The 13,696-nt window shown below is 46.9% G+C and overlaps 1 protein-coding gene across 1 annotated transcript; it reads right to left on the reverse strand.

Annotated features, from left to right (window-relative positions):
* Nucleotides 1–506: 506 nt before the first annotated feature.
* On the reverse strand, nt 507–11,420 carry LOC309825005 (C-X-C chemokine receptor type 2-like; the record flags this gene model as incomplete). Its single annotated transcript, XM_082658316.1, has 3 exons — nt 507–1,486; nt 9,500–9,582; nt 11,377–11,420. The coding sequence occupies 3 exons, from the start codon at nt 11,418–11,420 to the stop codon at nt 507–509; spliced, it is 1,107 nt and encodes a 368-aa protein (XP_082514442.1).
* Between the last annotated feature and the right edge of the window lie 2,276 nt (nt 11,421–13,696).

A 13,696-nucleotide genomic window follows, 5' to 3' on the forward strand; every position in this document is an offset into this window, starting at 1 on the left:
TTTCCCCCAGGAAAGTGATTTACCAGCACACAATTTGCCTTTAATTCTTATTTATCAGAACCAGATGATATGGCCACTGCTGGCTTAAGGAAGTCTGAGAAAGTGAGTATCTGTCATTTTCAGCCTCTCTCAAGGGAGGTGGACTTCGTTAGCTGGCAAGGAAAGGGAGAGTTGGGGAAGCAACCAATGGTGTTTGACACTAATGCCTCCCAATGGTGGGAACTTTTTGTAATCACTTAAAAGAATATCTTCAAAGAATGCCAGAAGACAGAGTGCTGTGGTCTCAGTGGTAGGATGGACTGAGCTCTAGCAGTTGACATGGTAATTACGATAAGAGGTGGGGGCCAGGGCTTTCGAATCCATAGCTGGGGGCCTAGTAAGGATGCGGCCTCAGCAACTTCCTGTAACCACAATAGGGGGCTGCCTGGACACAGGGCTGTGAGCAGCCAGAGGACATGCGGCTTGGGGCGGATGCTGAAGGGAAGGGAGGAGCCCTGCGTGCGGTCTCAGAGGGTAGTAGAGGTGTTCCCTGAAGAAGAGCCAACGAAGGAAGGCCTGCCGTCCTTGGCCAAGAACTCCTTGCTGACCAGGCCATGGATGGCCATGATCCTGAGGAGTCCGTGGCGAAACTTCTGGCCAACGAAGACGTAGATGAGAGGATTGAGGCAGCTGTGGAGGAAGCCCAGGATCTCGGTGGCATCCAGGGCCCGGCCGATGTCATTGCGGCGCTCACAGGTCTCCGCGATCACCCGGACCCTCATGAGGGTGTCTGCAACCAGGACCAGGTTGTAGGGCAGCCAACAGAGCAGGAAGACGAGCACGACAGCAAAGATGACCCGCATGGCCCGGTGCTTCTGCCCCATGTGGGCCGCAAAGAGCGTGCGCAGGGTGAGTCCGTAGCAGATGAGCATGACCAGCAGGGGCAGCAGGAAGCCAAAGGTCTGGGGCAGGACCCGCATCACCATCCGCCACTTCGTTGTATTGGCACCCATGTCCTCGTAGCAGACTGGGCTGGAATAGGGTGGGTGGATGGCCCTTCGGAAGACGAAGATGGGCAGGGCCAGGATCAAGGACAGGACCCAGATGCCTAAACATATGAACCTGACCCAGTGCCGCTTCTGGGTCAGCATGCGTGTGGCATGGACAATGGCCAGGTAGCGGTCCACGCTGATGCAGGCCAGCAGTAGAATACCACTGTAGAAGTTGACTTCCTTCAGGAGTGAGACCACCTTGCACAGGGCTGTGCCAAAGATCCAGCCCTTTGCCTTGGAGGTGGCCCAGACAGGCAAGGTCAGGGCGAAGAGCAGGTCAGCCATGGCCAGGTTCAGCAGGTAGACATCGGTGACGGAGCGGCCCACCCGGCTGTATAAGATGACCAGCATCACCAGGGAGTTTCCCAGGAGGCTCAGCAGGAAGACCAGGGCATAAATGACGACCACGGCATACTTGTTGATAACCAGAGATTCCGGCTGGCATGGGGCAGAGTCTGGTAGAATAGAGGGCAGGTCAGTGTTGTAACTGTAATTACCAAAATCTTCGTCACTGTAGTTTTCCCAGTTAAATCCTTCCATATTTGAAGTAAACTTAATTTCTGGCCTAGAGAAGAGAGACGAGGGTTACCGCACAATACATCTCCCCAGATTCTAGTCTGTCTGCTCACAACATTTAGATAGGATTCTTTGTGTTAGCTTGTATATTACATGGAAGTAACTTTCACTTCAAGGAATGGCCGGAGCACTAAGGTTTTGGAGACATATTTAGTAAAAAATGATACATTTCACAAAAAGTGTCTAGTTCCCTTCAACATCAGAGAGACGTTCTTATCACTTTCCATAACACTGCTATCACTCAAACCACTGTTGAAACGTCCCCTTGGATAATCCCTACAGAACATGTCTCGGATCCTCGGTGGTGGGCATCTCTGACTATTGAGGCTGATTTTAATGTCAGAAACATGAGGTACCACCCAGTTCTCAATCTGGGGGACTAAGCAGGCAATCCAATTGTGTTAGATCCCTAGGAAAAGATCATCAAGGCTTGACTATAAACCTAAGAGATGAGTCCCTTTGTCCAACTTTCTGAAAGGTGTTTTAAAAGAAGTGTTCTGGAAAAACAGTCTGAGTGATAGCAGCATGGAGTTTCAGGATGCTCGAGCTAAGAGAAAGTTGACTCCACTAGTACAGCCCAGCATTTTTCTGCTGAGATGCGTGGGGCCTGCTCTGGGCATACTGATGTAGTTTGAAAAAAATATATTAAAAATCATAAGCAGGTGGCTGACTGATTCTCCACATGGGTGGAAATGTAACAGATTATCTTGGGAGCTCTGAACAGGCATATTCTGCCATGTAGGGGTGAGCAGAGAAAGGCAGTATGTTCCCAGCCTAAGGAGGAGGGGCAGCAGGCAGCAGAGAAGGCAGGTGGAGACACACGATCCTTGTTTTGGTGGCTTTCGAGTCCTGCTGGGGACCCTTCCTGCCTTGCTAGTGAGTGCCTTCTTCCAGACCTGACTCTCCAGCACACCTAGCTAACCTCTGTGGGCTCTGCCCTTGTTATGGGGGTAGCAGAGAGCCTTCTTTTGGGGGAAGCTGCAGCCACCCTGAAAGATTAACCCAGTTTGCAAAGAGGAAGTAAAGTGACCAGCTACTGAATTAGCTTCCTTTTGAACCACAAAATATATCAGCATCATACCATTTCTTTATAACAAGATATGGCCATCCTGTTACCCTATGCCAGTCTGTAGCCCACCTCAACATGGAACCCAGTGTTAAAGTGAAGAACATAAAGTAAAAAGGCTCAGGACCTACCTCACACTCACTAGCATGATCATAATTTAAAAAGAAGGACTATGACGATGGTGATGAGGATGTGAAGAAGTTGAACCCCTCATACATTGCTGGTGGGAATGTAAAATGGCACAGTTGCTTTGGAAAACGGTTTGGCAGTTGTTAAGAAAGCTAAATGTAGAGTTACCATACGACCCCGTGATTCCACTCCTAGTGTACCCAAGAGAATAGAACACATACGTCTGCACAGAAACTTGTATGTGAATATTCTTAGCAGCATGCAGCGAAAAAGTGGAAGTAATCCAAATGTCCATCAGCTGATACACAGACAAGCACATTGTGGCATACACATACAAGGGAACGCTATTCAATCATAAAAATTAACGAAGGGCTTCCCTGGTGGCGCAGTGGTTGAGAGTCCGCCTGCTGATGTAGGGGACGCGGGTTTGTGCCCCAGTCCCGGAAGATCCCACATGCCGCGGAGCGGCTGGGCCCGTGAGCCATGGCCGCTGAGCCTGCGCGTCTGGAGCCTGTGCTCCGCAACGGGAGAGGCCACAGCAGTGAGAGGCCCACGTACCGGAAAAAAAAAAAAAAAAAAAAAATTAATGAAGTACTGATACAGGCTACAACATGGATAAACCTTGAAAACATTATTCTAAGTGAAAAAAGCCAGACAAAAAAGGCTTCATACTGTATGATTCCATGTATGTGAAATGTCCAGAAGAGGCAAATTGTTAGAGACAAAAAGTAGATTAGTAGTTGCCAGGGGCTGGGGGCGGGGGAGTGTTACTGAGTACAGGGTTTCTTTTTGGGGTGATGAAAGTGCTCTGGAATTAGACAGTGGCAATGATTATGTAGTTTTGTGAATATAGATCTTCCTCAACTTATGATGGGGTGATGTCCCAGTAAACCTATCATAAGTTGAAAATATCCTAAGTCGAAAATGCATTTAATACACCTAACCTACTGAACATCATCGAGTAGCCTAGCTTACCTTGCATGTGCTCAGAACACTTACATTAGCCTACAGTTGTGCAAAATCATCTAACACAAAACCTATTTTACAATAAAGTGTGGAATACCTCAAGTAATTTATTGAATACTATAATGAAAGTGAAAAATAGAATGGTTGCTTGTATGGGTAAAGAATGGCTGTAAGTGTATCGGTTGTTTATCCTCATGATTGCATGGCCGCTGCCCAGCATCATGAGAAAGTATCCTATTGTACATTGCTAGCCTGGGAAAAGATCAAAATTCAAAATTCGAAGTACAGCTTCTAGCTAAGGAGTATCACTTTTGCACCATCATAAAGTTGAAAAATTTTAAGTTGAACCATTGTAAATTGGGGACCATCTGTATACAAAACCCCACTGAATTGTATACTGTAAATTGGTGACTTTTTTTTCTAAAAATTTTTTTATTGAAGTATAGTTGATTTACAATGTTGTGTTAGTTTCAGGTGCACAGCAAAGTGACTCAGTTACACATACATATTACATTCTCCTTCAGATTCTTTTCCATTATAGGTTATCACAAGACACTGAATATAGTTCCCCATGCTATGCAATAGGTCCCTGTTGTTTATCCATTCTACACACAGTAGTGTGTATCCGTTAATCCCAAACTCCTAATCCATCCCTTTCCCCTCCATTTCCCCTTTGGTAACCATAAATTTGTTTTCAATGTCTGTGAGTCTCTTTCTGTTTTTTAAATAAGTTCATTTGTATCATTTTTTTAGATTCCACATATAAGTGATATCATGATATTTGTCTTTCTCTGTCTGACTTACTTCACTTAGTACGATAATTTCTAGGTCCATCCATGTTGCTGCAAATGACATTTTTTCATTCTTTTTTATGGATGAGTAGTATTCCTCTGTGTGTGTGTGTGTGTGTGTGTGTATGCACATAAAATGACTTTTATAGTATGTGAATTATATCTCAATTAAAAAAGATTAATCAAAGATATATAGGCTTGCAAAGGAAACACAAATATTAAAACAACAATATCATCATCATCATCAACAACAACAAAGGTCCTAGGAAGCTTTTCTCTTTAGCAGAAGAAACTGTTACTGTCAATCATACATAGCAAAAAAAAGCTAAGTGAGGTTAGGGAAACTGGAGAAACAATGCCCCTTTTCCCTAGAGTGAGAGAATTCTTAGCCTTCACCTTCCTGAGAAGGTATTTCTCCCCTAAGTGATGGGAGCCAGATAAATTGCCTTCTCAGCACACGGGTACCACAGATAGAACAGATTAGATCAGTCTGTGAACCTAAACGATGTGATGATAAGGACGGGGCCCAGTCTGGCCAGGAGGCAGGGACGGTAGTGAGAGAGGTGGATAGTACAGCTGGCTCAGCCAGTGGTGCTGACAAAACCTGCGTGAAATCACTGACTCTGCAGCCCCAAGGTCAAGAGCAAGTTTGCTCAGAAGCCCAGGGTAATGTCTAATGAAGTCACAAGGTGGGTCACTTCTGGGAGCAGATGATCAGAGATGTTCTTAAGGGAACCCATGACCCAAGAGAAGACCACCTTTGCGAGTGGTTACAGAGCATGATGGGTGCAGAGAGCTTGTGCCCTTAGAGAGGAGAACCCCTCATTTACAAGCATTGGCCGCGAGAAGGCAGAGCTGCGGCAGCCGCAGAAGCTGCCTCTCAGAAGAAGCAGCAACAGCGAAGCATGTTTCACAGACAAGTCCTCATTCTGGATAATCCAGCGCTCGGCTGTGCCGGAGCTGGGCTGGAGGTGTGCCGGCGAACTCCCGCTCCCAGACGTGAAGGCTCAGCTTCAGGGTGCAGAGGGAGACCATGCAAGTTAGGACAGAAGGTAGAGAACTCAGAAATGGGAACCAGGCCAGGGCAATGACCTCCAGCCACTGGAGGGTGAGGGAGGGGAATGTTTCGTTGTTGTTTGTTTGGTTTTTAATTTACCAGTCTCTGGTGAGGATGTTTTGACGTTAAAGGGAGAAACTAAGGGAAGGGAGATACACATCTGAGACCCACTTTGTGCCTCACAGGTACATGGTCTCGTTCGGCAGTTATAAATAGACAGTCACAGCAAGGCTCAGAAACCAGCCTGTGGTCACAGAGTCTCTTAGTGCCGCAGCCCGGATTCCAACTAGGTGTGAATGGCTTCACACGCTATTTTCAGTCTACAGATCTACTTCTCACAAAAAAAAAAAAAAAAAAAAAAAAAAAAATCACAGCTCATGTAACAAATATAGCTGTAAGCTAAGTTCTTGAGATATCATGAAGTTAACCTGGCTCTGGTTCACTCCCATTGTTTGATGTTTTGTGCATTGCTTTCTTTGCTACTCCTTAGGTCCAGAACGAGAGAAACAGCCCTTACAGGAATCAGAAACCAAATGCCCTTGAACTGACTGGCCCCTGCTGACCACCCAGTCATGTTCTCGGTAACCGAGCAGGAGATCCCCTCAGTGAATGAAACTCCCAGCCCCTTAATGACTCATGATAGTTCAAAAACTCATGGAAAGGATGATTCTAATTTACTTCATGAAAATGCTACATTGACAAAAGCCCAAACATTTAAGGCAATCTTTTTAACAACGGCAACACAATAATAACAACAACAAATTCAAGGTTATTTGTATACAATTCCAGTGTCCTTTCTCTCTAGAAATATAATCCACACATATTTACATTTAATATAGGGGAAGAGGGCCTCAGTAGTATCTGGATCTTCCTCAGACCCAATCCTAGCCAAGGCAGGGAGAGCCGGCTGGGTCCGTAAGAGAAGGCGGTGGGCAGCCAGTTGCCCTAGGTGCTTGTTGGACAGAGGTGTAGGGAAGAGGGGCAGAACCTCTCCCTTTGGGGATAGGGAGGCCTAGAGAAAGAATGGAGAGACTGAGGAGTGTGGGGATAAATGGAGGGGATAAATGGAGGCTGGGTGTCAAGGGGGGACAGAGAACAGAGACATTCTGGAAGGGTGTTCCAAGACTTACCAGGATTCTGGGCTTGTCACCTGTGGGACACCTCCAGGAATGCAGATGTGCCTGACACAAAGGGCGGCGGTGGTGAGAACACAGTGGAGGAAGTGAGTGGTGGATTAGATTGCTCAACTCTGGGGTGGAGCCCCTGAGGGTGTGGGATGCCTTTGATAGCTTGAATAATTAATTCCCAGGTCAACTCTTTGATAACTAGTAGTCATTTTATTAACTGGCAGAGTTCACACTGGGAAGGGGCCTGTGGGGTTTTCTAGCCAATCTTTCCATTTCACAGATGAGGAAACTGAGGCCCACCCAAAGGAAGTAGTTGGCCCAGGACGGCACGGATTTCTCTTATCTTTGCCCTGAGCTCAGCAGCCCCTGGCTCTTTCAGCCACCCTGTCTGACTCTCCCCACAATCCAGCTGTCTCGGGCACCCCACGCTTACAACCCAGCAGCACTACTGCTCTTAAACATCTTTCCCATCTCAAAGGGGAACAGCTCTTTAAGGCAACAGAAACGGAACTAGCTTCTGGTGCATCTGGTGGCTTTCTTCCCTGGACTTAATGCCTCTTGTCTCCACGCCATTCACCCTGGGCATCCTTAAAGCCTCACAGATTCCTTCTCCATGCCACACCCCTTTGAGAACTCCCATCCCCAAATGGGGGCCCGGTTCCACCTCACCTGGTCTTTCACCTCCCTCCCCAACCATCTGCTCTGACTGCATGCCTCTCTTAGGGCATTGCTATTTTTTCTTAGCTTGTCCACTTGGAATTGGATCTGCAGTAGCTACTACCTTTGGAACCAAGACCATCTAATTTGGAAAGAAAGCCATTTGGTAAAAGTTAAAATCCCACCCAAGTTCAAATACATTTTTGAAAACAGTGTTGAGTGACACCAAGAATATATTTTGTCACATTTGCTGTTGATAATAATTGAAAGGATAAATCCAGGCACAGCAGTGAACACTAATTCACTGCTCCCTCCTAAGCCCCCACCCCAGTGATTGATGCCTCAGTCCCCTCCACTACTCCTTACCCTGACCTGTTGCTCCACGCATCCCAGGGCCCACACAGTGCTCAAAGCCTGTGGCAAACTCATCTAAGCTGCCTACCCCTAGGAAAGAGCCTTTGAGTCTAGCTATTTAGCAAACGTTCTTTGTCACCTTTCTCTTTTCCATTGTGGAGAACACAGTGACTCCTTGCCAGGTGATGCTAAACCCAGGCAAAGGCCCAGGACACACAGAGAGAGGCCATGAGAACAGCAGTTAAGAACTCTGCTAGCCTAGCAACTCTGGGCAAGCGACTTTTCCTTTCTGAGTCTCCGTTTACTCATCTGTAAAATGAGGCCAATGATAGAATCTAACTAACTGGGTTGTGCTGAGGATGAAATGGGGGATTACCTGTAAAGCCCTTAAGACACATATAAAGCACGATGTTAGCATTTATTGTTGTGATTATTATTACTGAAATAGTTAATTAACTAATAGCATGGGTTCTCTCACACTACATCCCCAAGCAAGAGAAAGCATCGGGTCTGCTTTCGGGGCTGACTTCCAGGTACATCTTAATTTGCTTTAACCTGACTAGCAATAGTCACATGAGCTCTAACGTTGAGTGCCTGCTAAGGCCTAGCTTCCAGGGAAAGTGCTTTGCAGAATCTGTATCATTTAATCCTCACAACAACCCCATGGAGTGTGCACTTTCTGAATGAGGAAACTAAGACTCCGGAGTTAGGCAACTCACCTAGCGTGACGCAGATGAACTGACTTTTAAGCAGTTTTTGAGACTTTTTTTTTTTTTAATCTGACTTCAAATCTGCTATTGTGTCCACTGCTGTGTGGGGCTGAGCTCCACTAAGTACCTCTCTGTCCCAGACAACTGGGTGTGCAAAGGACAGCCCAGATTTGACATTTCCTAACCATCCTACTTCTTGATTTTCATTAGATCGATTTCATTTCCACTGAGCCCACAGCAGGCCTACCAACGGTGGGGTGAATACAGAACCGGCATCCAGTCCTGGTTCTGCTGTTAATGGTCAGGGTGAGCTTGGGCAGGTCATTTCTCTCTGTGCCTCAATGTGGTCCCCTGGAAAATGAGATTAGCCACATGTGGCTACTTCAATTTAGTATGTTTGTAAATGCACTTCGTATTTATATTTAAATGGCATTATACTGTGCACTGAAAAAAATTCATTTATTTTTGGCTGCGTTGGGTCTTCGTTGCTGCACGCAGGCTTTCTCTAGTTGTGGCTAGCGGAGGCTACTCTTCGTTGTTGTGTGCAGGCTTCTCAATGTGATGGCTTCTCTTGTTGCAGAGCTCAGGCTCTAGGCACGTGAGCTTCAGTAGTTGTGGCATGCAGGCTCAGTAGTTGTGGCACACGGGCTTAGTTGCTCTGCAGCATGTGGGATCTTCCTGGACCAGGGCTCGAACCCGTGTCCCCTGCATTGGCAGGCAGATTCTTAACCACTGCACCACCACACAAGTCCCTTAAATTTAAATTGATTAAAATAAAATAAAAATTTAGTTTCTCATTTTAAGTGCTCAATAGCTACATGTGACTAGTGGCTACCATATTGGACAGTGCAGATACAGGACATTTCCATTACTGTAGAAAGTTCATTTGTACCGTGCTGTCTTGGTGCAGACTTATTTTGTTCCTGCAATTCACCTCCTCAGTTCTCAGGGGACTCAAAGGAGGAGACTGAAGTTTCCAAATTCCTTCTATCAGAAATAGTCCCCAGCAGCCCGAAGACCGAACTGCTCACCTACCTGTTGTTGCTGCTACAGCTGCTGTGTTATTGGAGTGGCCACTGATGCCTCCTCTGTGACTCAGGGCTTGAGCGCTGTCACACCTGTTGGACAGGAAAAAAGCAAAGCAGCCTTTACGTGGAAAGTTCTGACCCAGGGCTGCTGAGGGGGAAATCCAGGAGGCCCACCAGGGGAGGTATTCCTGCAGAGGAGCAACGAGGTCTGTTCTGGGACTCTGACTGAAGGCCAAGCCTCCTCCTGGCAATTGTGTAATGAGAGCTGGGAATTTTCATGCCTTCTTGTCTAATGGCTTCTGCAAGAGTCTGCCAGTCTGAAGGTGGAGGTTTACCTAGTCTACCTCTGTCTCGTTTTCAACGTACACTTCCTTCTTTACAAGGGAGATGCAGGCAACCCCAGCCCCCAGCTGACACGTAAGCCTGAATTTGTGTGTACACTTTCTTCCTTCCTTCTAGGAGCAGCGTGAGAAGTATCCTCCCTTCTCTTTCGGTCCTGCACCTGGCTGTGGGACCCCACTGCACCTCACGTCCTTGAAGGTCGTGCCTTGTGCACCCTCTGCTTCTCAACCACCTCTTTCCCTGAACTTGCATATGTCTTTCTCTCCCTCCCTCTGTTCTAGAACTCCTTTAGCGACTACTCCCCCTGGGCCCTCCATTTCACAGGCAAGCTTCTTGAAAAAGCAGTGAGCAGTTGCCTTTTCCACTTTGCCAACTTCTTGTTCCCTGTTCAACCCACTGCAACCAGCTTCCTGCCCACTGTACTGAGGAAACAGCTTTTGCCAATGTTCCCAGTGACCTAGGGTTGCTAAATCCAGTAAACTCTTTTCTTAAATAAAGCTGTTTTAATATTATAAAAATAAACTGTGCATATTGTAAAGAAAGCAGGTGGTAAAAAGCATATAAATTAAAATGTGATTCTCTTCCATCCTTCTGTTCACCTGTATCTTGTGAATATTTTTCCAGACTTCCCCCATGCACATACAAACATGTTTTTTCCTTCTTTAATAAAATACTATTTAACTAGTTATATTGTTCTGCACTTTAACAATGTATCATGTACCTATTTCACATCAGTACATATAGATCCATCTTACTCTTTTCAGTGATGACATAATGGCCCATGGCAAGGACATAACCTGACTTATTTGATAAGTACCTTATAGATGAATATTTAGGTTCTCACTATGAACATTTTTGGATATTGGTCTTTGGAAACTTGTACGAGTGTTTCAGTAGCTTAAGTATAATTTTGCTGGGTCATAACTGTGCATGTTGATATGTTGATAAATACTACTCATTGCACTTCAAAAAGACTGTTGCAGTGTATTCTCCTATTACCAGTTTATGAAAGGGCCTGTTACCCTGTCTACTCATACTGTCTCATACTTGTCAATCATGGTAAAATACCTTCTCCCAGCCTGCAGTACGCTTTTTAACTGTATTTACGGTGAAATGGATACCGTTCAAGCCTTATCTTATTTGATCTCTGAACCATTTAACCCCACTGATCCATTGTTTTCTTATTGCTCAGAGAACTTCTCTTGGTCTTATTTGTTACTTTTTTTCTCAATTCATTCCTCAAATAGGCATGTTCCTCAGAGTCTGCCTCGGTCCTCTTCTCTACCTGTTCTCCCTGGACTAGTCCTCCTGCCTCCTTGGCTTCAGCCCCAACCCAGTATGTGCCAGTGTCTCCTACACCTATAGTTCCCAGCTTCTCTTCTAAGCTTCTCTTTAAGCTCAAATTCTTACATTTAATCACTTCCTGAATCTCCCTTGAGGTCCCACAGATGCTGCAAACTCAACATGTAGAAAACCGGTCTCGCGGAATTCCCTGACACGGGTGCCCCTCCTCCTTAACCCAGAAACAGGCGTGCCCCTCACGCTTGCCTTGCTCTTCCTCTCCACGAACGCCATCTCCTTAACATCTCTCTTGATTATCTCTTCCTCACCGTCTTCAGTGATGGTGTTAGGTTCCGCTTTATTTTCTCTTGCCTAAACTACTGCGTTCGTCATGCGATGGCTGTGATTTCAGAGCTAGACTGTCTGTGTTAGGATCCCAGCAATGTCAGTGGTTGTAGACCTCAGGCAAGTTATTTCATCTCACGGGACTCAGTTTCATCATCTGTAAAATGGGGATAATGGGAGCACCCACTGCATAGAATTGTCATGTGGATTAAATGAGTCTATATTTATAAAGCAGTTACCATGGTGCTTGGCACTGTTGGTTGCTGCTGCTACTTCTACTACCAACACTACCAGACCACTATTTTCCTAAATGCTCTCTGTGTCAAGTCTTTCCTCCCTCAATCCATCCCCCACTCTCTACCAGAACCATCTTCCTAAAATGTGAATTTGAGGGAATTACCTGGTAGTCCAGCGCTTTCACTGTGGTGGGCCTGGGTTCGATCCCTGATTGGGGAAATAAGATCCCACAAGCCGCACGGTGTGGCCAAAAAAAAAAAGAAATGAATTTGATCACCCTCTTTCCCTCTTGCAACCCTTCAAAGACTCCCGTTGCCCTCAGACAGAGTCAAATTCCTGCTGTGGCACGTGGCGCCCCTGCATCTGACCCTGTGTGCTTCTCCAGCCTTATTTCAGGCCATGCCCTATTGTATCCTTAACTCTGGCCACAGGGAACGACCTGCAGTTCCCCCTCAGAGCTGTTCTGGTTCCGCTTGGGCCTTGGCACTCATTTCCCTTTTCCTCATCCCCACCCTCTTGGGCCGGCCAGCTCTCTCTCCTGTCCAGTTCAGCCCAGTCATCACCTCCATGCACTGCCGCCCCCCTCTGTGCTCCTCTGCACCCCCCGGGCTTACCTCTACAATGGCACCAATTTCGGGGATTTACAATCATCAGTTTGGCTGCTTCCTCCTCCTTGATGTGAGGTTCTTGAAAGCAGGGATTTCATATATATAGATATAGATATAGATATAGATATAGATATGAAATTTTCGTCTCCCCAAACCAGACGCACACAGTGTTTGGCAAACCCTAGGTGCTTGATATCATTTTGTTGAGCACTGAATGAACTGACAAAGTGAGGAAACCAATGTACGTTAGTGCATCCGAGTGACATCTAATTTAAAGAAATAATTATGTCGCCCATATTTCCCAGGGCACCCCCAGCCTGTGAGCACAAATGAAGGCACATCAACAGCAATAACCCAGATTGCACTGTTTCAGACCCCGTGTGTTCATGCAGGGCTTACCCCCCCTGTAGAATACGCCCCAGGAATTTGGGAGAGTCTGTTGGAGGTGTCCCCCAGGGGCTCCTCTGGTACTGCTGGGCTAGACGTGTGCTCTGGACTCACCACTGGGGAACTGGTGCCCTTTCAGTGCCACGCTCTGGGATAGTCTATGGTGAGCCTTGTGGAACCTTCTGCCAGAGGGTCCCCAGAGCCTAATGAGCTTCCCAATATCTTTGTGGAGCTTCTGTGCTCTCCATTGGACCTGGTGGGGACTCCTTGGGGGGCAGTGTTGAGCTAGAGGCTGGTCTTCAGCATTGCCCTTCCATCCCTCCCAAACAGGGGGTGAAGGTCAAGCTCCCCCATTCCTGGCCCCTGATTTCCTCCTGAGTTCTTGTCCAGGAGCATCTTGCTACCTCGTAGAACATAGGCTTCAGCTACCTCCCCTCTCCCCCATCAGTTCCTCAGGTAAGTCTGAACTCCATGCTGGAGTTCCTACTAGAATATGATGTATTCTGCAGTAATAAGAACCTGCCCTAATAAAAGTGTCTGAGCAAGTCGAACCTCCAGAAAGGGACCGCTGTCCTCTAGGGCAGGGGTGATTCTATTGCCTTGATGGCTCCGGGAGCCCCAGCTCTGCCCCTTACTCCCTCCATCCCTGCCCCCCACCTCCTCACTGCCTTTGATAAGGAGAAGTTCTCACCAGCTCTCCAGGGCAGGAACTGCTGTTACAAAACTCTTCCTCTTGAGATGGTAATGGGATGCAACTTTGGGCGGCCTACCCCAAGGGGCGGTGCATGGGCTCTGGTCAGATTGACAGGGTTGCCCAACCTCTGCAGAGGCTTTGGCAGAGGCTTTGGCAGTCTGCGTGAGGCAGAGGGGACAGAGATAGCATGCATGCCTCTTGGGGACCACAAAGTCTGCCCTGGAGCCCAGCTAGGGCAGCTAATCGCCTTGTCATACAGTGGGGCCCACACTTCTTCTGGAACAGCGTTGTCAAAAGCACCACAACTGGG

The sequence above is a fragment of the Grampus griseus genome, assembly GCF_964374135.1.
Source record: "Grampus griseus genome assembly, chromosome: 7".
NCBI classification, from domain to species: Eukaryota; Metazoa; Chordata; class Mammalia; order Artiodactyla; family Delphinidae; genus Grampus; species Grampus griseus.